A 25,265-nucleotide genomic window follows, 5' to 3' on the forward strand; every position below is an offset into this window, starting at 1 on the left:
GACAGGTTAATTTATTGGGGATTACGTATCTGAGGAGAAAATACATTTAATTTTAAACATAAAATAAGAGTAAGGTTGAGAAATAAGATATTATCCAGAGGTTTTGCTTGTTTATTAAAATGCTGTCTTGTATTTAATCTAAACAAGTATAATTACTTTTTCAGACTTTGATTTCCTCTGTAAATCTGGTGCTCTTACTTTTCATTTAGACAGGGCATTTATGTGAATTGCTTCTTTTTCACCAATTTTATACAGTTCCTTAAATTTGTCAGGGAACATGCTTCAGCAAAGACTGCTTAGGAAGGGAAAAAGCTCTCCACTCTATTTCTGACTAAGGATGAGCTCCAGAAAGGCTAGCTAGAGAATACAAAGGTAGGCAAGACAAGAAAGCAGCTTATCTTCAGACCTGAATCTGAGGCTTGCTGCAGTAAAAACACCCTGTTGATGCATATGCTGCCTGTACAGGGAAAAGTTCCCTGCTCAGTTTGATTGTAAAAGCACACGGTGTGAACTTTTGCATTGCTTTTGAAGGGACAGAATTAAAACTTTATTTCAAGTCACCTCTGTTCTCTCCCAACAAAAGGACTTTAAGTTACAGTGACCCAAGAAATGCAGTCTCTTCCCTTTCTCAGGGCTGGGATTCTTAGGAGGAAAGCATCTTGGTTATGCCTGCTACACTTGTGGAAAAGAAATTACGACTTAATGATGTTTCATTCTTGCCCTGTAGCAAAGGAATTCTTGTTAGCTGAATCTGACATGGCAGCAGAAGAAAATACCTTTCCTCAAGTAACTAGAAAGGCAGCAAAGCTAACTCAAAGTACAAAGTGTGCAGGCAATCAAATGGATGTGAACCAAATTCAGAAAGTGGAAAGTAACCCTGTGCAGCTTTGCACAGCCCTGGAAATGAGGTCTTTATAAAGTCCTCCCTCCCCTCACACTCACATGGTATTAGCGAGGCAGCAGGAGCGAGCATTTTTGAGCAGCACAAATGGTGACTGAAGGGACGAACAGCCAAATACGCCTTTGGTGTGAATCTGCCTTCATGTCTGCCAAGGACACTTGTGTGCCTTTTGACAACTGCTGTGAAAGCTCTGGCCATATAATCAGAAGTCATTGCATTTGGATTATCATTTTAAATGCCTTGCTGAAACTTTTGCTTCTGTACTAAACTAGGATTTGGATTAGAATAATCTACCATGTTACAGACTTTATCAAACTCTCAATTCTAAGATATAGTATGGAGAAATGCAGTTCAAAAACATGTTTTAAACTGAGTATGTGCCAGTGGAGTAGAAGTTAGTTTTATTTTCAGTAAGGAAGAAAAAAAAAGGCACTCTTCTGTGCATAGCTTTTCAGGCAATTTATAGCGAGGAGTTGTTAGCAGGAGTTATTGCTTCTCCACACTTTCAATATAATCAAGAATTCCTTTTAAAATAATCAAAAGACAAAACTATTCAGGATTAAATAAAGTTCTATGACAATTCAGTGAGACTTTGTTCTCAATAAATATTAATTTGGTCTGGCATTTTCAAATCTACTTTTTAACTAAGACAGCAATGGTGAGGTTCTTCCTTCCATAGAACCATGTGTGGTGATGTTTCCTGCAATGGTAAGATGTGTTTCTTAGCTCACAAGGAATGTCAAAGACCACACAGGAAAAACAAACAAACAGACAAACAAACAAAACCACCAAAAAACCCTAAACCAACACCAACAAATTATGAAGAAAGAAAAAAAGCAAAGATACATAAAATAGAAAAAAACATCAGCAGATACAAAAAAGAAACGGCTTCAAGCTTGCTAGAGGGAAGCTCTTGAATTTTGAAAAATAAAAGATGGAGCTATATGAAACTATTTCTGTGAAATGTGTTACACCTAGAGCACAGTTCCTTTCTAGCAGTTACTCATTTTACTAAAATTGTTGTAATAGCTAGTTTTATGCACTTGAGGTAGCGAATAGTGTCCAAGGCAAAAGATTTATCGTTTGCTCTGGGTATAATGGTATGAGAGGAACTGGCTGCCAAAAGGGACTGTGATTTGAACAGGGCGCCTTTGGTTTGGTAGGTGGTGTATTTGTTCTGTGGCTGGAGTTCACTAGACAAAGTTGTTTGATGTACTGGCCAATGATAACTATCTTGGGAGAGGGAGAAACCGAAATTCTCCAAGTTTCAAGGAGAGACCAGAATGAAATACTTGGGTATGTGGAAAAAAAAGAAGATGACAAACTCCATGGCAACATGAAGTAGACCAATTCATGGGGCACTTTGTGGTTTATCACTTAAAAAAAAAAAAAAGAAGATTTACTGACCCCCAAATCGTGGTAATTTTTAGTACTAAATGGACCTCTTTTGAAGAGTAAGTTGCTTGAGAAGGAGAGACAGTAGTTTTGGAATGGAGCCCTCAGCCTTTGAAATAACACTGCTGGTTTGGCTCTGCTTCCAATATTGTTGCCTAGTTTTAAAGCTTTTCAGCAGGACTTCGCTCCAGTCTGGTGACCAGCATGAATTACTGTGGAACAGATTAACACAGTGTTTTCCCAAGTGTCTAATCTTATTTTAAGATCAGAATACAAACAGCAGCAAAGCATCTTTAAGACCCACTGAGTCCTAGGGGCAAGTCTGCACTTCAGCCTGGTCAGCATTCGCATTACCTCGGGCTCCATGGCATTACTTGAAGTATCCAGAATTCTTGGAAAATTCCGACATTTCTGCTTTGACCTAAAGCTTTACCTTTGCACGCTGAGTGCAGCTCTTGGCTCGCCTGTGAGAATGGTGTTATATGTATAACATCTTATCCTCTAAATCCTGCCTGCTGAGTGGATTCTTCCTTTCAAGCTCTCTTTTTATTGCTAGAGGGAGAGTTTTTGGAGGAGCTGTGTCTGTATTCCTTCTCTTTTGCTTGATGTTTGCTCTGCTATTTTAACACTCCTGAAATCAGGGAAGAGCTTTGCACTTTTGAACCAGCATCAGTCCTTCCAAGAGGCAATGGCCAAGAGACACTGATTGAAAGTTTGCTAAACTGTTTGCATACCTCTACAAGGAGACCAGCTAGTCAAATGCAGATAAAGGTCTTTAAAAGTTAACCAGAAATTTCTCTTATTGTTGCTGGATCTGGCATTTTTGACAACGAGAGATTGATTTAAACAAACAAACAAAAATGTGTGGCCCATGTATGAAGACTAGAAGATATAGAAGGAATTAGGAATTATGGCAATAAGCAATTCCAAATTTTTTTGCCAAAGGTAATGTGTATAAAAAGGTACAAAGGTAAAAGAGGTCGCAGGGAACAATAATGCATAGATATGAAGAAGGAGAAGTGCTTCAACCCAGTTCAGGTCACTGACTATCTCAACATACAGGAACCTCTGTGAAGTCATTTTAAGTAAAACCACCAAAATGCCCCTATCTTGAAGATGCCTACTTGCCTGTAAGTATGTGGGTGATTTCCTCAGAGGTCCAAATACAACAATAACAAAAAAGAGTTCATGTATGAGAGGAGCCTGTATAACTAATGGTGGGGACAGCAGGCCCATAGACAGCCTCCTTAGGAGGTAGGAGATGCATCACAGTCTCAAAGGTACTTTATAGACTCTGGAGATTATTATGTGCTTCTCTGTGATTAAAGGTTGATAGATTTATTTTTTAAAAAAGGAACAACAGTAAAATTTGTATGTAAAATTCCTAGCTTTCTGTAATAAAAGACTGAAGTGAGGGTTCCTTAAAAACATATCATATGAAAAAATTTCAACAATATTTTGAATATATTACAAATCAAAATGAGCACACATTTTTGCATGTCACTCCGCTGCCTTTTCTCGTGTTACAGTTAGGTCAGAACTAAAAAAAATACAGCACTGCAGTAAGTACTATAATATAAAATTATATGTTGATTTTTCCATGGGCTATTAATATCTTGTTACTGTGAGACTGTACTGGTTGGTGGTTTCTGGCTTAGTGGTGTTTGGCTTGTAGGTAAAGGAAAAAAGGAAAAAAAAAATAGAACAAGACCACCTCTGACATGAATACTGACCTCCAACTGCTATTCAGTGTAACTTATTTTTGGTTATTTCCACATTTTTGCATTTAATAGAAATTAAATAGCATTATATCTTCTTGGTACATATTTTTGTGCATGTTCAAAAAATTTTTGCAGAAATACTTTTATATCGCCTACAAGTTTCACTAGTATCAAGACCAAGTCTCTCCTAAGGACTGTTCCAGTGAGCAGTAGAGTAGATGTAAAATTGGCAGTAAGGAGGAAAGAAGAATTTTCTCCCACAGTCAGTCATGGGAGAGGGTGGCAAAAGCCACGTAGGAGTGGTGCCTAACATGTTCTCCTAGGGCAATGCCTTTTAGATGCTCCAAACACACAGTCATAATCCAACATGCTTTTCTTTCAAAAGTAACTGTATTCCAAAGTATCTAACAACAAAATGTTGAAGAAGTTCCATTTTTATCTCTAAGACAAACTCAAATTTCCCTTTGCTTGTGAAATGACTTAGAATTAGGAGACTGAAAATGTTACCACATAGCTTGTAAAGGTTAATGGTATTTAGTTATTGGCATAAAAACCTTGGTAAGGGACTGCATTTGTAGGGGCTTGCTAATGGAATACAGAACCTTTCACCTTTGGGTCACTGGATCAAATCTGTCTCTTGTGGATAGTGACCAAAGTTTGCTACAATTAAAGTTTTCAGTGCCCTACATAAATTAAATATGTAGAAATTAGAGATGGAAAAGATTTTTTACAGTTTACAGCTTATCCCCCTACCAGTACAAAATTGTCCTCACATATTTCCCAATCACAGATTTTCTAGTACCTAGTAGGTCTTGTCCACCCTGGAGAGTAAAGCAGCTGGTATTACTTGATACCTGAGTTTAACTGGGTCCTGGTGAACTCCCCACTCTGGCATTGCAGCTGCAGGAGGGATTTGGCAAACACTCCTTTGCTGCCTTCCTTCATGGGGGCACTGAGTGGGCAGCAGCCCAGGGAGCTCCCATATTTCCCCCACTGCTTTTCCATGGGGAAAGCAAGCAAAAGTCTCAGCTCCTTCCCACCCTGTGCAAAATACCTTAAAATACAGGAGGATTACTGAATCTCATTCTCACTGCCATGCTTATCCCCCTTTAAAGTCCTACCAGCATCCCTTCCATTACCAAACAGCTGCAGGTCATAGTTCTAAATTGTCAGTCTGATGCATTAGTTCAGGTAGCTAAAGGGAAGGCCAGATATTAGTTCAGACAATTAGGGACTAAAATTTTTCAAGAGTTTGGAAGAGATTTGGAGGTTTGCTTGGAGCTTCTTTTTGATTTAAATGAAAAGGTTTGAATGCTATTACGTTTTACAGCTTCCATTTGCAAGTAATTAACTATGTTGCAGAATGCCCATTATGAAGTCCTAGGAACTGGGTACTGACAATATTAAGGTTAGTCTTGTAAGGTATTTAAAGACTGCTGCTGTTTATAGAGCTATAGATGCACATAGTCTTTGTAAGCTTAAAAAAATACAGCAAAAAAAACCACTACAAAAAACCAAACCAGTACAGTGTCCCATTCCAAAGCAAAATACACATGTAAAAATTAAAACAGTTCTCATTGTCTAGAAAAGAACCCAAATGGGGTTACTTTGGGGTACTTTAACTTGCCCACCTTTGAGCGCCTCAAGATACAAGTTGCAACACAGACAGAGTGTAAGTGAATTTCCTCAGCACTTCTAATTTTGGCCATATGTGCCTGTCCCATAGACTTTATAATCCAATGCTTCCTGCTAAAATTCTAGAAGTATAAACGCAGCCTTCAAAATATCAGAGTATTTTTGGAACAAAAACGGAACTTTGTTGCTGTTGCTCCCTCAGTGCCCCAAAACCTAAAATGCCAGTGAGGGTGGCATGTTGGAGCTGCTCCCACACCCTGACGTGCTGCTGCTGGCAGGTGCTGCTGGAGCTGGAGGAGCAGAGCATGCTGCTGCATGGCCACAGCTCAGGACTCCCAAGTACCTCATAAAACACAAGTTTCTCCATTCGCAGTGCAGCTAACAACTGCTATGTTACCAGAGTTAACTTACTTCTGACATTCACAGTGCCAAAGTTCCAGCTGTTTAAAAATTGAAGCAATCATAAAGGAAGATCCTTTGGGCTTCAGAAATTTTACTATCAGGTGGCTTAAAAAAGAAGAATTTAAAATAAAAGAACACCAAACAGGAACACAAGTGGTACCACAAAAATGGCAGGGAATCTGCGAAGGGGACACTCCACACTTTTTTCCAAGGTAGAAAACCCCACAACCCCGTGTTGTGAAATATCTTTTTAAACACAGATTTAGAGAATGAAATTGAGGGTTATAAACTAGTAGCCAACAAAAGCAAGAAAAGCTGGAATGTTGGTAACCAATTGCAAGCACAGGATCCAAGCAAAACATCTTGAATTGCTGGTACTGTAATAAATTACAGTTTTCACTTTTGTATTCTGCAAGTGAAAACAGCACTAAGTCAAGCTTGAGAGAGGGAAAGTAAAGGATGACCTTTTTAATTCACCCACACCCATTACAAGTAGAGGAACTGCAACATGGTGCAGTGAGAAGTGAAAATACAAATGCCCCTCTTGCGTGAAGGGACAGAGTCTGCTCCCATAAAATGGGGTTCCTGTGTTACTGAAAAGTTAGTTGTCAGGTAGCAATAGATGAAAGCCAAACCAGGCTCTGGGATGGTCTGCAATGGTGGCTGTTATCTCATTTTCTTCCATGGATTAATTTTCCTCTCTTTAACTTTAATTAGATAAAAGTCTAGGGGCGGGAGGTGGCCCTGGAGTGCTCAAAGGGCAAGAAATGGTCAAGAGCTGTTTTCTCTCAAACTTTGATTAGCCTATTTGATAAGTGATACTAAGCACCCCAATTGGTTAATGAATGAGGGGTTCCCATGAGGTAAGTGGCTGGGAAATTTAGCCTCCCCCACAAGGACAGCAAATATGTAAACTTCTGTCCTTCAGTTAGGTATCTACTGTGGTTAGGAGTAAGGGTGATTTATATCCTATCTGGGTCCTGGAGTGTATCTACATTGATTGACTCCCTTGATCTTGACATCAGTCACTTGGGCTTTCAGAGAGAGGGGGAACATAGGAGATAATGAAAGCTACATTAAAGAAGACCTTAACATTTATGTAAACGTTATTCTATCTTCAAAGGCAGAACTATCTTTCAACAGAAAGGAGATTTATTTCCTACTTGAAAATATTAGAAAGTGGCAATATATTTAATATCAAACCTCTAACTTCAGTGCTGGTCTCAGCCTTTGGGGTTTGCCTCTTATTTCTTGAGTAAATTGCATTATAGCTAAAAGTTTTACTGCATACTGCTTGCAAATACTGATGCAGACACACTAATGGCTTGTGCAAAGATACACCATCCTCTCCCAGTGGGAAGAAGAGGGAAGAAGAGAGAGAGAAAGACAAAATTAAGAGTTTGAAAAACAGAAGCAGAAGTGTAGAGAAAACATCTGGAAAGTTCATACTTTACTGTGTATTAAATGTGGGGCTTTTACACATGCAAATCCATGGCAGTACAAAGCAGAAACATATTTAAATAAAACTAAAATGCATCTCTCAAATGCTCCCCTAGTGAATATTACCTAAATAATTTCCCTGTCTGGCTGCTAGGCTCCCCCTTGGCCCGCAGAAGAGGTGGCAGATTTGGGGCATGCTGGGGCCAGGAGGGAGCCTGGCGGGAGCCGGTAGTGTCCTGTCTCCACTCAGCAGGTGACCCACCAGGGAGCTGCAGCACAGACATCAGTTAGAGGAGCATTTTCAGCAATGCTGAACAGAAAGGTAATTTATACAGCTGAGAAGCAGGGCCATGAAGGTTGAAAAAGTGCACACTCTTCAGGGTAAATATCTCTAACTCTGCTACAGAATACCAAGCAAGGCATTCACAAAATCATGAGGAACTGTTATTCACGGAATCTTCAATATTAGATTTGGGAGCTTTTGCTGAAATTATGAGGAGATCAGTTTAAAACAGGCAAGATTTTTTTTGTCCTCTGCACCGTGAGCAGTGAAATTCTGGAATTTGTTGCCGTGGAAGGTTTTAGAATGAGCAGTTCAAAACAGGATTAGACAAATTCGTGGACAACAGAGTCATGAGCAGAAATTAAAGGAAAGAGAGAGGAATGTACCTGTAAAATCTACAACGCAAAAATTCTGGATGCTGGGAGAGTCTGAGGGGCATGAATTGCAAAGACTAGCCATATTCATGTGCTATCACTAAATAGCATCTCCTATTGTATTGGAAATGATAGATTGGCCTGATGCAGTAAGGCATTTCTTATGTTCTTATCTTGTTAAGTCCATTTTGGCTCATCTAGTCCTTCAGTCATAGCCAAATTTAGATTTTTCTATTAAATTTGTGTACTATTTTTCTGTCTAGCTTTAGGGTAAAGCACATTTCTGCTTTCTTTTCCTTAAGCCATGAATTATCTTTGTCAAGATAAATAGTCAACAACACAAGCCTTTTCCCTTTTTAGCTATGGGTCCCAAGAAGCTACAAATCTGTCTTCAAAACATGCAAAATGCATTAGTTGTATTCCTGAGTAAAATACTGTTGTTGAAGACTGCCTAAATGTGCGCTAAAGCGATAACTTACAAATTAAGAGCCCAGCATCATCTTATTTAATATGCCAGGAATTAGGACTAGTGTGTAAGGCTAAAAGGTAAAACAAATATACCTATGGTATGTTTTTACGCAGAGGACATGCAAATAAAGCCTTAGTTGCTAAGTCCTATATGTGATATTTGGTAACCAGCAGACATAACATTTTCACTCTAAATGCAATACAATCCTCTGTCTGGAAGAACTGGTCATTACTGTGTAACCTGCAGAGCTGAGATATTTATGTGGTAGTGAATAATTTCTTTGCAGTGAAAACATTAACACAAAAAATATACATGGCAAGGTGAGAAGGGACAGGAAGTTTTCTTCCTCTTCATCTCATGCTAAAAGTCTTTCCACTCAGAAATGTAGAATTACACAATTTGAGTGAAAAACCTTATTTTATCAGCAGTAAGACAGCACTGAACTGGAACTATGCTAATCAAGAGAGGCACCAAAGTATGGTCTTCATAATCTTATAAACCTTGTCTTTTGAGATAAAAGAAAATTAAAGGGCTGGCATATTGCCTAAGACCAAAATGAAGTGACATTAAAACACCTGGTCAGAACAAGTAGCAGAAAGTTCAAATTGTTTCATGGACAGTATTTCTGAACAGATAACATCTACTGAGTGATACGTGTAACATTATGCTAGTTCTACTATATTCCTTGACACTTTTTTCTGCAGTACTTAAAACAAGCAAACCTTTAAGTGCTAACTTCCCACCTAAACACCTTTAAAAAAATAAATCTAAGAATCAAAGCACAGTCAAGATGGTATGAAAAAAATCCTCTGCAAGAAGCTGTTGCTGAGGTGTCTCCCCTGTGTTAAGGGGGTTGAGCTGTACTTGACTTTGAGGTTTCAGCTCTCCCACTTCCTCACTCTTAAATAAACAGTATTTTCTGGCAAATCAAAGAAAACCACACCTGACCTTACATTCATACCTGCAATTTTCTCAGGTCCACAGTGTTATTCTGAGAGAATAGAGAACCCATGACCAGAACCCTCCCATGGATTTATTGACTTCTTACAGAAATAAACAAGCATGACTCCTGCACTGGAACTGCTCAGCTGTGAGATAGATTCAATGCAGGCAATACCAGCCCCTAGATCAGATTCTGAACTTTTCACTTAGTGACTAGAAGTCCAGATTCATAGAGCAATTCCTAAATTACAGTTCCAAAGACTCTTAATTGCTTGCTACAGAGCAGGCAAACCCATGGCACCAGCCATCAGGACATCCACTGGGCAAATAGCCCAGCTAAGCAAATAGTTTGGCCTAACATACACACAAGCCCATGGCATTAGATGAGAACCACACATGTGGTTATATAATCTGTTCTAGATGAAAATGTCTACAGAAAACTGTGTTCATGCTTTGTCAGGGTGTAGCAAATACTCAAGGTGATAAATCATTTGTTTCTCCACCCAACCTTCCCCAGTTGCACAGTGACCTTTATTAACCAAGTCTTAAGTCAAATCAAGCTTTTAAAAATTCCTCTTTCTTAATGTTCTAACATGCATGGGTTTACAAAATTAAATTAGAATATTTTTATCTGTTTGGGATCAGCCCTGTTTCCTCCTCCTCATGTTTACTTTCCTTCAGTAGCTGACATCAAAATGTTTTCTGGAATGCTGAGGCTAAATAAGTTATGCTTAACTCAATATCTAATACAAATAGCCCTGGGGAAGCTCCAGGAACACAATCATAAAAGCTACAGTTTCTTTTAATAGCTTGCCACACTTTGCTGATATAGTATTTCTCTAATCACCAATCTTTACGTGCCTTCCTGACCTTGGAGCTCTCTGTCCAAATGACTTTGTGGTATCAAAGGCTTGTGTCATTGGAAGAGTGAATGGCTTTCATTTTTCTCCCTGAAACTTCCGGTTCCTGGCATCTGCAAAGAATTATTCCAAGCAGTGTTTTGCTGCCTTGCGGCCACTGCCCTACACTGGCCTGACTGATGGAAGTGACTTTTCCCAAAAAGGTTAGTTATTGTGGTCAGCGGTGGGCGGGTGCTGCAGTTGGTGCACAACCAGCCCTGCTTCCTCAGCTGATTTGGGCCACCACAACCATACACTACAGCAATTAATTTCTGTCGGGGTTTGGAAGGAATCAATAGGGTATATACTGTTTCATAGTAGACTAGAATAGTAAACAAAAACCTTTCAAAATGACCCAGATTTAAAAGCCTTCATATGAAACAAAGGTGATCAAAATTTTAGACTTTTAAAGAAGTAATCACTGCAGGGGGACACAGGGCATCAGGGTTTCCTCAACAGAACCTCATGGTGTATGAATATCCAAAACCCACAGTTGTGATGCTCTGACCATTTCCAGGTGATGACAATGTTGGTGCCTGAATCCAGAGTCTCAGTTATTTATGATTTGTCTCTCTTAAAGCTGGATTCTTAGTCTCTCCATCCTGCTCCCATCTTTCTCTTCTCTCTCTCTTTGTCCTTTTGCTCTTTACCTCTTTACCTTTTTTTTTTAAAGAAATGTAATTGGACCTACATGGGTAATTACTGTGCTGAAACAAACTAAATGAAACCCATGGCTTTTTCCTTTTATTTTTGGGGGGGTTGTAAGAAAGAGGATTTTTGAGGTAGATTTTGATTAAGTATTTCTGCCTTAGCTCCACAACTGCAGTCAAGCACCCTTAGTGTCCAGCACTGAACTGTCACATTGCAAAGGACAAACTGCTTGAAATCTCAATAGTTAGAGATAAAGCCAGGATGAGATAAGGTGACACAAAGGCTCAGAGAGGTCAGAAGACTGGTGTAAGCTCATACAGCTGATCAGTAACAGCTAAAATTTGAAAATCCTGCTTTTTCTTTTAAGAGACAAGATTAAGACAGCATTCCTCAGAGAGGGATTATGTATTTCAATTACTTAAATTAAATTTTAATTCAAAGAATGAAAACAAAACATCTTTACAGATCCAAGTCCTCCTAAAGCAACCTAACTTGATCCAAACCTCTCTCGGGACTTTCAGCCCCTGGTGCAGCTCTTTCTGCAGCATGGACCTGTACCCCTTCTTAAATGAAAAGGAGAGGCTCTTACACCCCCTCTACCCCTGGGGAGAAGAGAGCCACCAGGGACACAAACATTTCACAGCTGGAAGGAGCCAGCCATGGACCCCTGCTCAGAGCTTTTCACTCCCACCTTTCTCATTAAAATACAAAGATTAGGAGACAACTCACACCTCTGGTTTAGGCACCGAGTACGTGCACTGGTCACCCCAAGCTCCCTCCATGGGAATGCATTGTCTACAACAGCACTGATAGAGTCTGCATTGCCTCCCTTGGCCAGGCCAGGGTTATGTAGGCACACATACCTGTCATGTTGTCATGGTTTCATCCCAGCTGGCAACTAAGTACCACACAGCCACTTGCTTTCTTCTCCGCCTTCCCAGTGGAATGGGGAGAAGAATCAGAGGAGAAGAGTAAAACTCCTGGGTTGAAATAAGAACAGTTTAATAATTGAAACAAACTAAAACATAATGATAACTAGTTTTTGCCTCAGATGTTCCTCTGGTCTTTTTGGTTAAGATTCAATGGGCCTAAAACCTCAATGCTTTCAGATGGCAGCTCCTCATAAATTAGCACAGTGCTCTCCTTCCTACCACATGAAGTTGGAGTGTATTACTTTCACTGTAACAAGATGAATTTTGCTCTTAGCAATCATTGCATGAGTAACAAAATTATGTTTTCAAAGCATCTTTGGCCTTATTAACTTGAGTAACTTCACATAACGCTTTTTGTACTAAAATGATATGTTGAATCTCCAGTTATTTACTGTCACATATACATGGCTAGAAATTAAATGAGGTAGCAGATGCTTCCACCTGAAGTTATATTGAACCCAAGTTTTCAAAGCATTTTCTGGGGTTTTGTGTTGGGACCAATACAAATACACATAAAAATCGCAAGTCTCCACCTAATTAACAATTTTATATAAAATTTACTAGAAGTCTTGCAATTTTATGAATCCTTCTCCCAAAAAGAATGAAACCCGGGAACTTCTGAAGGATGTAACGCCTAGGATATACTGTATTACAACATTGGAAAATATTGCTCTATGACAGCAACAGTCATCAGGGCTTAAATCCAGGTTGGGGGAAAAAAAAAAAAAAGACCCTGGTCATAGCTTAGATTGATGCCTCACAATGCACAAGAAAAACTGAAAAGCAATCCCTTCTCTTATTTCCAAGTGTATAGTAAAAGGCTTTTAAATTCTCTGTAGACTGACTAAAAATAAGCAAAAAAGGCCAGGTAGCAGCCATCAGATTCTTATGAATTAAATTATATCCATATGTGTAGCACATTTCAATGTCCAGAGAGCCATTTGGATATGTGAATCTGAACTTTCGTGATGAAAACCAGGGATATTTCTAAAATTGTTAGTAAAAGTCAGAAGCTCAGCCACAGTCTCACGTATATTCCCCCTTTTTGAATATCACTAGTGTTTAATTGCTTTAATTATGTTTTTGTACCGAGAGTAGCAAAGAGAAACCCTAATACCCACAGTCAGAGGAGGATTTGGAAAAGGAAAGAGGGAAAGAGCCTAGAAGCTCATTGCCTGCAGTTGGATCTCTGGATAGCATTAGGTTCTCTGGCTGGACTCAGGGCTAAATCTGCCATGTTTTAGCATATCTGTTGATATTGCAATCACATCGGGTTTAACCCCTGTGGTTCCAGGGAAGAGACCTTTAAAAATGTCTTGTCTCTTAGAGTTCCAACAGGAACATGCTGTGCTGGCAGGACCCAGTGCTTTGAACCCTGCCTCAAAGCTTTCAGCCCACCTTTGCAGCTCTGCCAAGGGTCTGAGATATATTTGACAACATCCATTCTTTTTCAGAAGGTCCCCTATGGCAAGCAGGGCTTCCAGGCCATCCCAACGGCAATGGCATGGATGTGGGATGCCAGCTACTTGGAGTGCTTTGGTACTGCCTGGCTTGGAGTGCAGTCAGTGCATCTCTTGGGACTCACAGTGGCTCTAAGGGTTGGCTGTGACATGATGTGTACACACATCATGATGCGTACACCATGTTGTGGAACCACCTTTCCTCCTGGTTTCTCAGAGTAGGTTTAATCCTTCCAGAGGCTGGAAAGAAAATGGACTGGATACTCCCAACAAGATTAAGGACCACAATGACCCCAAAGAGACAACAGCTGAGAAGGTTCAGGGTCCCCTTCACCACAATGGCTCAGTGTGGGTCACAGGGATGATTAGCTTCCCTCTCCTCACCCAGTCTGCTCAGAGCCCTTCTGCATCCAGCTTAAACCTATAGAGTGGGGATGCTTTAATTTGTCGGAGCAGTACCTAAAAGCTGTAATATTTTATAGTGCTGACTGCTCCAACTTTTCTCCTACCCTTTGTCAAATCCAGCACAAACAACTTCTGACTGTACCTCTACTGCTATTTGTTGTAATAAGAATCACCGAAAGCCACAGTGTTACATTATTTCGTAATTAAACCAGCCAGAAGTATTAATGCAATACAATTATTACTGATTCAATGGTTAAAGCAAGGACTTAAAAATCAGGATTTCTAATCCCTGTGCACTTTGGATCTGTAATGTCTACAACTTAGCTTCTCCACATGAAAATACTCTCTATGTAGCAGATGAATTACAGATTATTTTCATTATAGCCTTTAATAGGACGGTATCAGGTAAGGGATGTATACTCATCATATACATAAAATTTATTACAGAGAAAGAAAGACAACATTCCTAGGGAGAAAAACCTGAAAAAGCATAAGGGCAATATATTACATGATATATCTGTCTTAAGACAAAAAGGAGATTTAAGAAATGATATCCATGAAAATATGTAAAAACTACTAACCCACTGTCAGACAATAAGCAAGCACAGCTTTGTTTTCAGCATATTAGTAGCTGCACTTCTGCAACACAAGGAAAAAAAAATATTCCAAGCACTAAAAGACTTCATTTGTCACAGTCCCCGAATCTAGAGCATTTGGGGACAGCTATAATGTTATCTTGAGTGAACACAGGGCCAACATAATTAGAAATAGAGAGGTAAGAAGCAAGGGGAATTGCCTGCATAACTTCACTTTGTAAAATCCTCCCATAGAAGTGGCAGGTAGGAAATCTGCATAATAACAAACTTGTCACAAGACAAGGCTAACTAAATACAACAATTAGAATTAACATTTTGCTTTAACTGGTTCCCAGAATTCCCTCACTCCATCCTCCCAGGTTTCACTAGTTAAAATTGTGGCTATTGATTTGATGCAATATTTTCCAGTATATATTTTTTCCAAGTGTTGTGTGGCTTCAAGAAGACTGTCTCCCTTCTTTGTGGACAATGCTTTAAAAAGCAGCTATTGAAGTGCCAAACCCTTCTCTCAGATATCCCAGTGAAAAATCCATGATAAATTTCTTGGTTCCCCTCTAGTCTATCTAGACTTAGATCTGTGTAAATAATCCAGTTTGGCCCCAAAACAGATCTTAATGTGTTATAATTTCCTTCTCCACTGATAGTCAGGTCTTTTTGAGAGTTGCTGGAAGCCCTCTGCTGTTTGACTGCACCCTCACAGCTCTCAGGACACTGTATTTGCACTTTCCACTGGCTCATCTTTCTCTTCCCAACTGCTTCTGGTCTTCCTGCTCAGCCACTGACTCCAAGACAATCTTCAGCATGTGGATGTCCTCACAAGCTGCCATCAGACCACAATTAGGCAGGTGCTTTAAGAAACTGCACCAGCAATGGAGTTGATCTTCAGGGCTGCCTTCCCCAATACATAATTTGAGACAGCAGAGATTGTGTGCGTACACATACATATTTTTTTTAAGAAATTGTATAACTCCTACTACATATGTGTTGGAGACAGGAATTATGTTGACATTTTAACCACACTGAAGTAAGGTGTGAGATTTGGTAATATATCTCTCTGAAATCTTCAGAGGGGTAGAAATCATAGAATCACAGAATGGTTTGTGTAGGAAGCAACTTAAAAGATCACCTAGTTCCAAACTCCTTGCCATGGACAGGGCACTTCTAGTGGATCTTCCACTAGACCAGGTTGCTCAGAGCCCTGTCCAATGTACCTTGAACACTTCCAGGGATGAACATCCACAACTTCTCTGGTCAACTTGCTCCAGTGCCTCACCACCCTCACAGTAAAGAATTTTTTTCTAGTATGTAATCTAATGCTACTCTCGTTCAGTTTGAAGCCATTCCCCACTGTTCTGTCACTACATGCCCTTGTAAATAGTGTCTCCATCTTTTCTGTAGGCTCCCTTCAGGTACTGGAAGGCCATAACTGGGTCAACCTAAAGCCTTCTCTTTTCCAGTCTGAACAAACCCGGTTCTCTCAGTCTTTCCTCATAGAAGAGGTGCTCCATCCCTCTAATCATCTTGGCGGCCCTCCTCTGAACTTGCTCCAAAAGGTCAATGTCCTTCCTGTGCTGGGGACCCCAGAGCTGGATGCAGCACTACAGGTAGGGTCTCACAAGAGCAGAGTAGAGGGGCAGAATCACCTCCCTTGATCTGCTGCCCACGCTGCTTTTGATGCAGCCCAGGATACAATTGGCTTTCTGGGCTGCAAGTGCACATTGCCAGTTCATGTCCAGCCTCTCATGCACAAGCACCTCAAGTCCTTCTCAGCAGGGCTGCTGTTCACCCCTAGTCTGTACTGATCTTGTGGTTGAGCCCTTCAGCAAAGAACTGCAACACAGTAACCACGAGGTTACAACTCTTCTGTCACACAGGAGACAGCAGGAATGGTCTGTACAGAAGAGCTCTGGTGTGGGCAATGGCAGTACACGCACCCATTGGGGTTTTTAAGGTTCAGTGACCTACACAAGTGATCTATACAGAGAACAGTGCTGGTGAAACACCTTGGTTATGGCTCTTATATTTGGTGACCATACGGTCGACTGATGCTCCCTGTTCTGATCTCACAAGAGAGGAGGCATCTGCAGAAGGCACCTATACACCCTCATGACTTTATGTTTAGACACTGATGTGTTAGTGTGTCTGGGCTCTAAAGAGTAGGGTTTTCTAAGGTTTTCCAAGTCATTTCCATTAATTCTACAATAAATCCTGAACTGAGAAGAATTGCCTATAAAACCAAAGCAGAATCTGTTGAGATACACAGAAAACATAGACCTGCAGCAGGACTGCTGCTGAATTTATCCTGGAGATTATTTCACTGTGTGAAGGCCAAAGTAATGATTCTTCACTTAAGAAGAAACCAGTCAAGTCTGCTAAGAAAAGTAGTTCCAATGAAGAGCAGAAAAATGAAAGTGGTTGAAATGATCTGCATAAAGTAACACCAAACTGATTTGCCAACACTTTTGAAGAGAGCTGGGTGACATTTCCCAGGGCAATGAAACGTGGGACAGGTGATGTGGTCATCAATTAGTTTTGGCCAACCAACATATCAACTTAAAGATTTTGGAAAGCTGCTAGGATTAGGTGGTTGTAACCATTAAATGTTATTATAGAGCCTATTAATTCTTCACATCAAAGTAAAAGAAGCAAGTATCTGTTAATAACGAAAGTTAGGGAGAGCCGTGGACAATGGTATTTTCCCTTTGGCATTCATTTCTGCGCTTCTCTATTCATTTTTGGAAAGCACCAAATGACTTCAGGAAAGTTGTGGTTTTTCTAGTAAAAGCAATAAAGTAAAAAAAAATCCTCTAAAGAGGTTTTATTGAAAAAAAAGAAGGAAAAAAAAGAAAGAAAGAAAGATGTTGTTCAGATGGTCTGTTTCCCCCCTTCATTGTACCCCCAATTATTTATATATTTATGTAGAACTCAGAAAGTGAAGAAAAGATTTAGCCAGGAGTGCAAGCTTTGGAGAAGGCGCTGCATTTTCTTTGGATGTGTGCTGTGAACACAGTATAGTCAGCACTTTAGCAGGAGTGACAGAAGTCAAGTACCTGCCAATGTCAGGAGCAGAGAATGCAGGTGTCACAGGAGCAGGAACCAGGAGTGAAACCAGCAGCTCAGCCAGACTCCTGGAACTTCCTCCAGTACAAAGTGCTTTGTCTTTAGGGCCCTCCTTTCTGTAACTCCCATCACTCCTTTCTTCTTAATCATGCCAGGCTTCAGCATAATGACTGCCTGGCTCATATTCTTTCATATTCTTCACAAAGATAGCTGAAAACTTCTCAGCCTGTGTGGCCATCTTGATTCCTCACCTCCATTGGACCAGCATAGATCATCTTTAGATGCTCAGACTTTTGGAAACTCTCCATCCAAGAGAGGTAACTTTTACCCTCTCTCCTTTCAAAACCACAGGTCAGCAACCCATCCATCTCCCTATGCAAGAGCAGAGGTAAAAGGTAGGGTCCTGACCATGCTGTTATGTCCTACAGCCAGACTTCCTACAACCCTGTGACCCCCACCCTGACTCACGTATTTAGCCGTGCAATCCAATGTCAGGAAAGCATCTTTTCCTACGTGTCTTGAAGGAGCACCCTCTGGTAAGTCCATTAAGAGTCTGCTCTTCCCCTATTTCTTGGCCCACTAGACAAAAGTATTGTAATTTTAATAACATGTTTTGCCACCCCAAAGGTGCTCCTTGCCTAGAAAGGAAGGATGGCAGGAGAGGGGCAAAGACCTCTGTAGCAGCAGTTTTGCTGCTCCAGGAACAAAGGGGAAAACCAAAACCGGTTGAGGGTGGTGACCATGCCCTGGGCAGTCACTGCAGGAGGGGATGCCAAATACTGAGCTCTACCTTGGCAGCAGCTGGAATAAGCCATTCCACAGTGCTCCAGAAGGCAAGGGGAAGGCAGAGGGCACAGGGCTGTTTTGCTGTGAGGATCAGGTTCCTGCCCAAGGCAAATATCTGCCTGGGACTCTAGGCAGTTCTGGGGTGTGGCTTTCATCCTGCCATTCTGTATCTGCACCTCAGTTGATAAGATTTCATTTCTGTTTACACATTTTCTAGTCAACACTGTTTTCCTTGGAATACAGCAAGAGAAATCCAAATCCTATAAACACCCTGGTAATATGTGACCTACTATACCCAGATGCCTTAAGGGTAACTGCCCTCTTTCCTGCTGTCTATGCTTTTGCTTGCTCTAAACCCATTTCTACCTATTCAATCTATGTATCTGTATCTATACTTGCAATTTATTTACTTCTCATAAAAATGCTGATTCTGAATTTGTGGTTGACTATATTTCAGATGGTGATACTGGGTTTTTTTGAAAGTGATGACCATGGAAGTTTGTGGCTTTACATGTGGTTTTGTCAAAAATAGTACTGGTAGGGTTTCTTGGTGATGTGTTTTCTTCCAGTGACAGAGCAGTTTAAAACATCTCTCAACATATTCATTTTCAGGGATATCTCAGGCTAATTTTTATTTTAGGTTGTATAGATTGATGGAGATAGGCCATTCCTGCACTTTCACACTTGTTCATGCAAGTATTTTCAGAAGACCTCAGGACATATTTTTGCTCAGTTCCTGAGGGCCATTAGTTACAGTTTTGTTTGAGGACAGTAGGCAGAATCGTATTTCACAAAATTCCTGAGTTAATATTGCTAAATTTTCTGTTTACCTACAGTTCTTTCTGTCCCAATACTCCAATGTAAAGGAATTATTTGCTTTCTATGTTTTTTCTGTCACTTCTGAGGATAACCAAGGTCAAACTAATTGATATATTGTATGAGATCCATGATTTCTGAAGAACTGTTAACTACCTACATCTGAACTGAGTGAGAAGTTTCCGAGTGCCCAGATTTTTACTGATTCAGACTTTGAATGGTACTGTCTTGGTTTGGGCCAAGGCTGCCATCGTGGTGACCTTAAAGCAAGACTGAGATCTGTTTGCTGCAAGCAGAGGCCATTTCACTGGGTGCAACCACTGGCTGGCCTGGACACCCCCTGGGTGCATTCAGCTACAACTGCACTGGGAAGGTAGGAAGCCAAGAGGGTGGTAGAGAAGACAAGAGGCAGGATCTGAAGTTACTCTGTTCCCATCCTGCTACAGGGGTCTAGATAGGGCTAAGGAGTAGGGCTTTCAACAGGAGCCATGGGATGAGACTAGGCTGCAGAGCAGGTGTAAGAAATACCTTTCAGAAGGAGATAAAGGAATTACAGGTCTGGAAGGCAGCAGGTCTTGTTTTCATCCTACCTAGGGCAAAACTTTCTGCAGTGCCTGTGTGTATTTTTCCCCCTCAGGAAATTGGGTAATTTTCTGAAAACAATGTGGAAATTAGCAAAGAGACCACCAAAAATGCTTGCGTAGGAAAAACTTTGTAAGGTTAGTAGTACTGGGAGTCTTTTGGGAGAGGAGGGCAGGATGGGCAAAACATGAATGACTTTTAACAGTTAATAGACACTAGCACACACTTCATACTTCAGCAGAATGCAGCAGAAGCAAAACAACAGAGGGTTATAAACCTGGCCACAAATATATGAGAGATCATAAGTAGTAATCTTATTATTAAGAAATTCAGAATTTGCTATTCCTAGGAGAAAAATGTTTTCTACCACAATGAAATAAAGCCAAAGCATAAACCCTGAAGAGAGGTGTGCATATGCCCATACACACTAAGGATTATGCTACAGACATACAAATCTTGGGATTTACTTAGCTGTGATTAAACTAAATATTAACATACCAAATTACATTAAAAAACAGACTGTCGAGAGGCAAGAAAAGTTTTTGAGTGAACCCCACATTTTTTCTCTGCACAAAACATAATAGCTTGAAGGAGCATTAATCCATAGACAATTCACCTATGCTTTATCATCCAACACAGACCATCTAATAATACAACGAAATGCACTTATAGGTCATCAGTTCTCACAGCCAGTAGAAACATGGAAATAGCTCTCATTAAAATCCTTAGAATTAACAAAATGTTAAACACCAACATGTACAAATCAGACATCTACATGAAGGGAGTATTCTCACAAACCCAAATTCATTCCAACTCCTGCCAAACAGGCCTTACAGTAATACTAGGAGAACAACAAATATTTACCTCTCATGTGTCTAAAAGGCTCGTCTTCTCTTTAGATAAAGATTCTAAAAATCCTCCTCAAAATAATTACCGAGGGCCTGGGCTGATTTCTGGGGAAGACGATGAATGGCCCTCCACTAGCTCCGGCAGAGGCCCTAATTGCCTGACTCTACTAATAAACTAATCTCAGGCACCTGGAACTAGCAGGCTCCATGCCGGGCAGACACGGCTCAGGTTACCTAAGAAATGCTCCAAATATATTCACACAAATCACTAGCCCTGCAGATGTGCAAATACTGCTTTTGTCATATTGCTGGAGAGATAGACATGTGTTTGCAGGGCTGTAGCACATAAAACCTGAAGATGAGTTCACTGTATTGCTTTAATCCCTTCCAGAGGCCAGGTGGGCATTTGGGGAACCAGACAAGTGTGTTGATTATCCACATTACTCATTGCATTAATCCATACAACCTTTGTCTGTGTGATACAGAGTATCTGTAATGCTCACAGCATAAATATGTAGGTGGCTGGAAAAAAATATATGCATTTCATGAGTGCCTGTTGTCCATAAAATGAAACCTAATCAGGAAGTTAGCGTAAAACTTTGACTAAAATCTAAACAAGTCTAAACTTTGCTGATGCATAGGGTTTTAAAAATTACAGTTAAAGGATCTGGAAGTCACCAAAGAACATAAGCCTCAGTGTAAGCTTAGAGAGACAAACTACTGTACTTTTAACAAATTTTAAAAGATTTTCACAGGCAAGCAATTTTCTGTGACCTCAGAAATTAAAGCAGATGTCATACAACTTTCCATCCAACTCTCCACAAATTTCTTCTCCTTCCCTAAGCTGATTAGGTTGATAAACGTGTTAAATACTCAGGATGCATCTGGTTTCATTTGAGGAGGGGAGAATGATATAAACAAAACACAGTTTAACCTGAAAATAAGAGAGCAAGAACAGGCTGTCTTCCTGGTCTCTGACAAGTTTTTGAAAAAGACACCTGTCTGGTTTAGGTGATGTTCACACAGACTGATAAGAATTAAAAAAAATTACCTTGATTTGTTCATGTGCATGAAAAATAGTGTTTCTATTGCCTACATAGACACAAACATTTTAGAAGCAAAGATAGGAACATCTTCCCAAGTTACCTATGTTTTGTGGTGTTCCAGACATTTTTTTATTCTTCAAGACACCATACAAAAAATCACTTAAATTGACTTCTTCAGATCAGAGACCTGGAAAGATTATATTTTAGATAGCAAATGAATGGCAAACTTACAGCTTCACTGAAAAAAAAATTGTGAAGGTGTCGTACAAGTGAAGTTCAGGTCCGAAAGTGAAAGAGGGGCCGACAAGGCAGCACTAAAGCCTCAGGGTCAGTCAGCACCTAGAAAAGTCCAAACAGAAACATTTGTGCACAGCATCAGTCCCCCCTCACTGATATCTGAATTTCCAAGATTTCTTTAAGAAGTATACTTAACTAATAGTGTTCAATGAAGAAAGCTAGAATCCAGTGATACACCCTTACTAGTTTGAAGAGCATTCCAAAAGGGAACAAACCCTTTTGTCTTCTGTACTCTAGTAATTATCAGAAAAGTGAACTCAATGAATTATCAATAATAAATGGCCAGTCTTCGCGAACGAAGATTTTGGGAAAGGTCTTTTACCTTTCCAGCCTGCGCAATGGATTTTTTAGGTGAGACACAGCCTGCGCTGAACTGAGCCCACCCTTTAATCCTAAGGTTCATCTGCCGGGGCCAAGCAAGCTTGGACAAAGGCAGTGAGGTCCTCAGGACGTAGGTTTGTTTAGAGTGACCTTCTCATAGATGGATGGCCTCACAGGGCTAGCGAGCTCCATCTGCCCGGGGGACTTGGGATTCGAACCTGGGTTGCAGCAGTGAGAGTCCCACGTGCTAACCACTAGGCCACCAGGGGTCCCCCAATGAATTATCAACAGTTAGTGTAAACACTGAAAGACAGTATCAACAATCCCCTTGCTCAAAGAACTACACAGATACCAGCTATTTAATTAACACAGTGAAGGCAACCTATGAGGTTGAAGAGAGCAGCAGAAACAACAGTATTCTGCTGATTTCCTTTATGGCAGTAATGTTCTGTGTGATGAATGGCTCCTGCGGGTAGGAGTTTGACTTCTTTCAAACTGCTCAAACAACAGTTTAAAAGAGTAAGCAGGAGACTGTGAATACACAAGCATCAGACAGACAGTGCTGCTTCACCACTTGATCCTAGGATACAGGGAGTAATCATGCCACAGATAGCAAAATGCCTCCTGTGCTTCCTTCATGGACCACTACAGAAAGCACTGAGGAAAACGAATGCTAAATTCTCACAAAGGAGTGTATCTGTTCTCCATAGGGAAAATATTCAACACAATAGTGTCATTGTATGCTTCACTTCTCTCCAATCACAGGTACTCCCAGCAAAGGTTACAAAAGATATGTATGCCTATGAGGACAAAAGAAATACTTCCTGGAGTATATAACAGTATATACATTAAAAAAGCAACAGGGAAAGTTGAGGATTGTATTTAAAGAAAGGGAAATGATTCAGTGACTCCAAAACAAGATAATTATTGTAAAACCTCTTTTTGCTTACTCATATTTTCTTTCTCTATTTAATCATTTATGACAAGGTTTGAGGTGATTTACCCTTCCCATGACCTTATGTCTTTTCACTGAAGTGGTGACCCCAGATATTAATGTGGGTTTTGAGGCTGCCTTTTAAAGCATTTGTTCTCATTTCAGTTGTTATTGATGAGCACTCGTTTGCATAAAGGACTCTTACTACATGCAGGGTAGACATTCTCACATCCCATGAGCTGTCGATTTATTTTGCAGTGCACGAGGGGCTGGGGTAGTCCTGGGTACTCCCACCTGCCTTCCCACACAGTCTGAACTCAGCTTCACCTCTCTGAGCAGCCAGCAATCCTTCCTTGGCCAGGCCAGGCCTCCGAGCTGCTGTCCAAAGCAACAACATACAGCACTGCTAACTGTTACTGAGATTAAAAAACAAAACAAAAAAAAGATAAAGACGCATATATATACATATATATATACATATACATACATATATATACATAGATATATATATGCCTGCATATATGTATACTGAGCCCAGGTGAGGATAAACAGAGCCTGCAGTTGTAAGACACAAGCATGAATTTCAACTGAATTCATATTAAACAGTTTGGAAATCTCTCTCTTTCATTCACTTTCTGTTGAGGGTCTAGGACTATAAGCACAAAAAGAGAAAAGCAGAAAGAAAAGGGCTTGGAAAGCAATCCTACTCTGTGGAGTGAGTGATTGCCAAGGTTTCTACTGGCTTCAGCAGAGTTTCAGCCTTTGTCATGTCAGCAAAAGTGATTATCTGTTGACAAATAAAACAGAGGAGAAAATCTTCCTTTCTGCTCTGTCACAGCCTTTTCACACCTGCCTGTCTTCCCTGAAGAGTTTTGCACTGCCTACAGCCAGCAGCAGTTATGACAAAAAAAGATAGTTCCTAAGTGGAATCTCATGTAACAATTCCGGAATTTCTAAATGATTTGTGAAAACTTAGATGCAAATTGTTCCTACTTTCCCAGGAGCTCTGGGAACTGAGTCCTCTGTAGAAGCTTGACTCACAGTTGCTCCTTTGGTACTGAGTAGTAAGAGCACCATTTTTCACTTTCAGTGTTGTGGGAAAATTTAAAATTTGTTTCCATAGGATCATGAAATGCATATTCTAACATCATATTATGTATTCAATAGATTAGAAAATCTCTGTCTTTTATAAGCCTTTGCATGTTAAACCATCTTTTCTGTGAGGGGGAACTGACAGGTTGCTTGCCATCAGCTACTCTCCAGCAAAATCAGCAACCCACATTGTCAGTGTGAAAACATCTGTTGAACGGATTTATTGGCTGGGGCTTAGGTGCGAGTTGGAGGGTGGGTGTCCACACTGTTTATTACAACCCTGACCTAATGAACTTAATTTGTCGACATGTTTCCTTCGGTGTCTTACTTGATCCCGTCTCACATTTCTTTCTACTGTGCTGTTTTCTTGGAAACAGGAGTTCCTGGCACATCGGCATGTCCACCAGTTGCAAATCTACCAGGCTCAGATGGCTACAGTTGGCATGGCAGGATTAGATAAACATCAACCGGTGTCCGGGACCCCATCTTCCCCCACTGATTCCACATTACCTCACCCAGACACGGACCAGCCCAGCCAGCATGTCTACACGACTGGTAGGATTCCCTAAAGACTGCTTTTAATAGGCAGGGCAAATGCATTTGTTCATGTGGGATCAACAGACTTAAATGCCTCAAATACCTCCTGCAGCAATGCGTTCAGTTTTAGCCATACTACTCCTCTATTTTATGATGCTATACTGGCACCAACTCAACCAGTGCAGCTGATAAATCACAGGGTTAATATTCACACAGTCATAAATTATTATCATTGACTGGCTCTGGCAACATAGCAACAGGTGCATTTTTGGTGCCTTTAAGTCATTTGTAGCTTTTCTTTCATTTCCCTATTCTCTAGTTCTTTTCTCAGTGTTCTCGTTTCCTGTGTAAAGAGACCACCAATAAGTTGAGGAAAGACCACCAGTAAGGAGGAAAACTGCGATATAATTCTAAATGTCTTCATTTGACAAGTCAGTCTCT

At 40.4% G+C, this 25,265-nt stretch overlaps 1 protein-coding gene across 14 annotated transcripts in view; it reads left to right on the plus strand.

The window, feature by feature from the left end:
• The window catches only part of HDAC9 (histone deacetylase 9), a 462,804-nt gene that overhangs the window by 288,613 nt on the left and 148,926 nt on the right, over positions 1-25,265 (plus strand). For all 14 annotated transcript variants that reach the window (XR_003534444.1, XM_027684600.1, XM_027684601.1 and 11 more), the window contains one exon: positions 24,665-24,842. Coding sequence is in view for 13 of the 14 variants with exons in the window: in XM_027684600.1 (XP_027540401.1) it covers positions 24,665-24,842 (178 nt within the window). In the remaining variant the exon portion in view is untranslated. The remainder of the gene's footprint in view (positions 1-24,664; positions 24,843-25,265) is intronic.

This window comes from Neopelma chrysocephalum, unplaced genomic scaffold (genome assembly GCF_003984885.1).
Source record: "Neopelma chrysocephalum unplaced genomic scaffold, ASM398488v2 Primary Assembly neopelma1_67, whole genome shotgun sequence".
In the NCBI taxonomy this organism is placed as follows: Eukaryota; Metazoa; Chordata; class Aves; order Passeriformes; family Pipridae; genus Neopelma; species Neopelma chrysocephalum.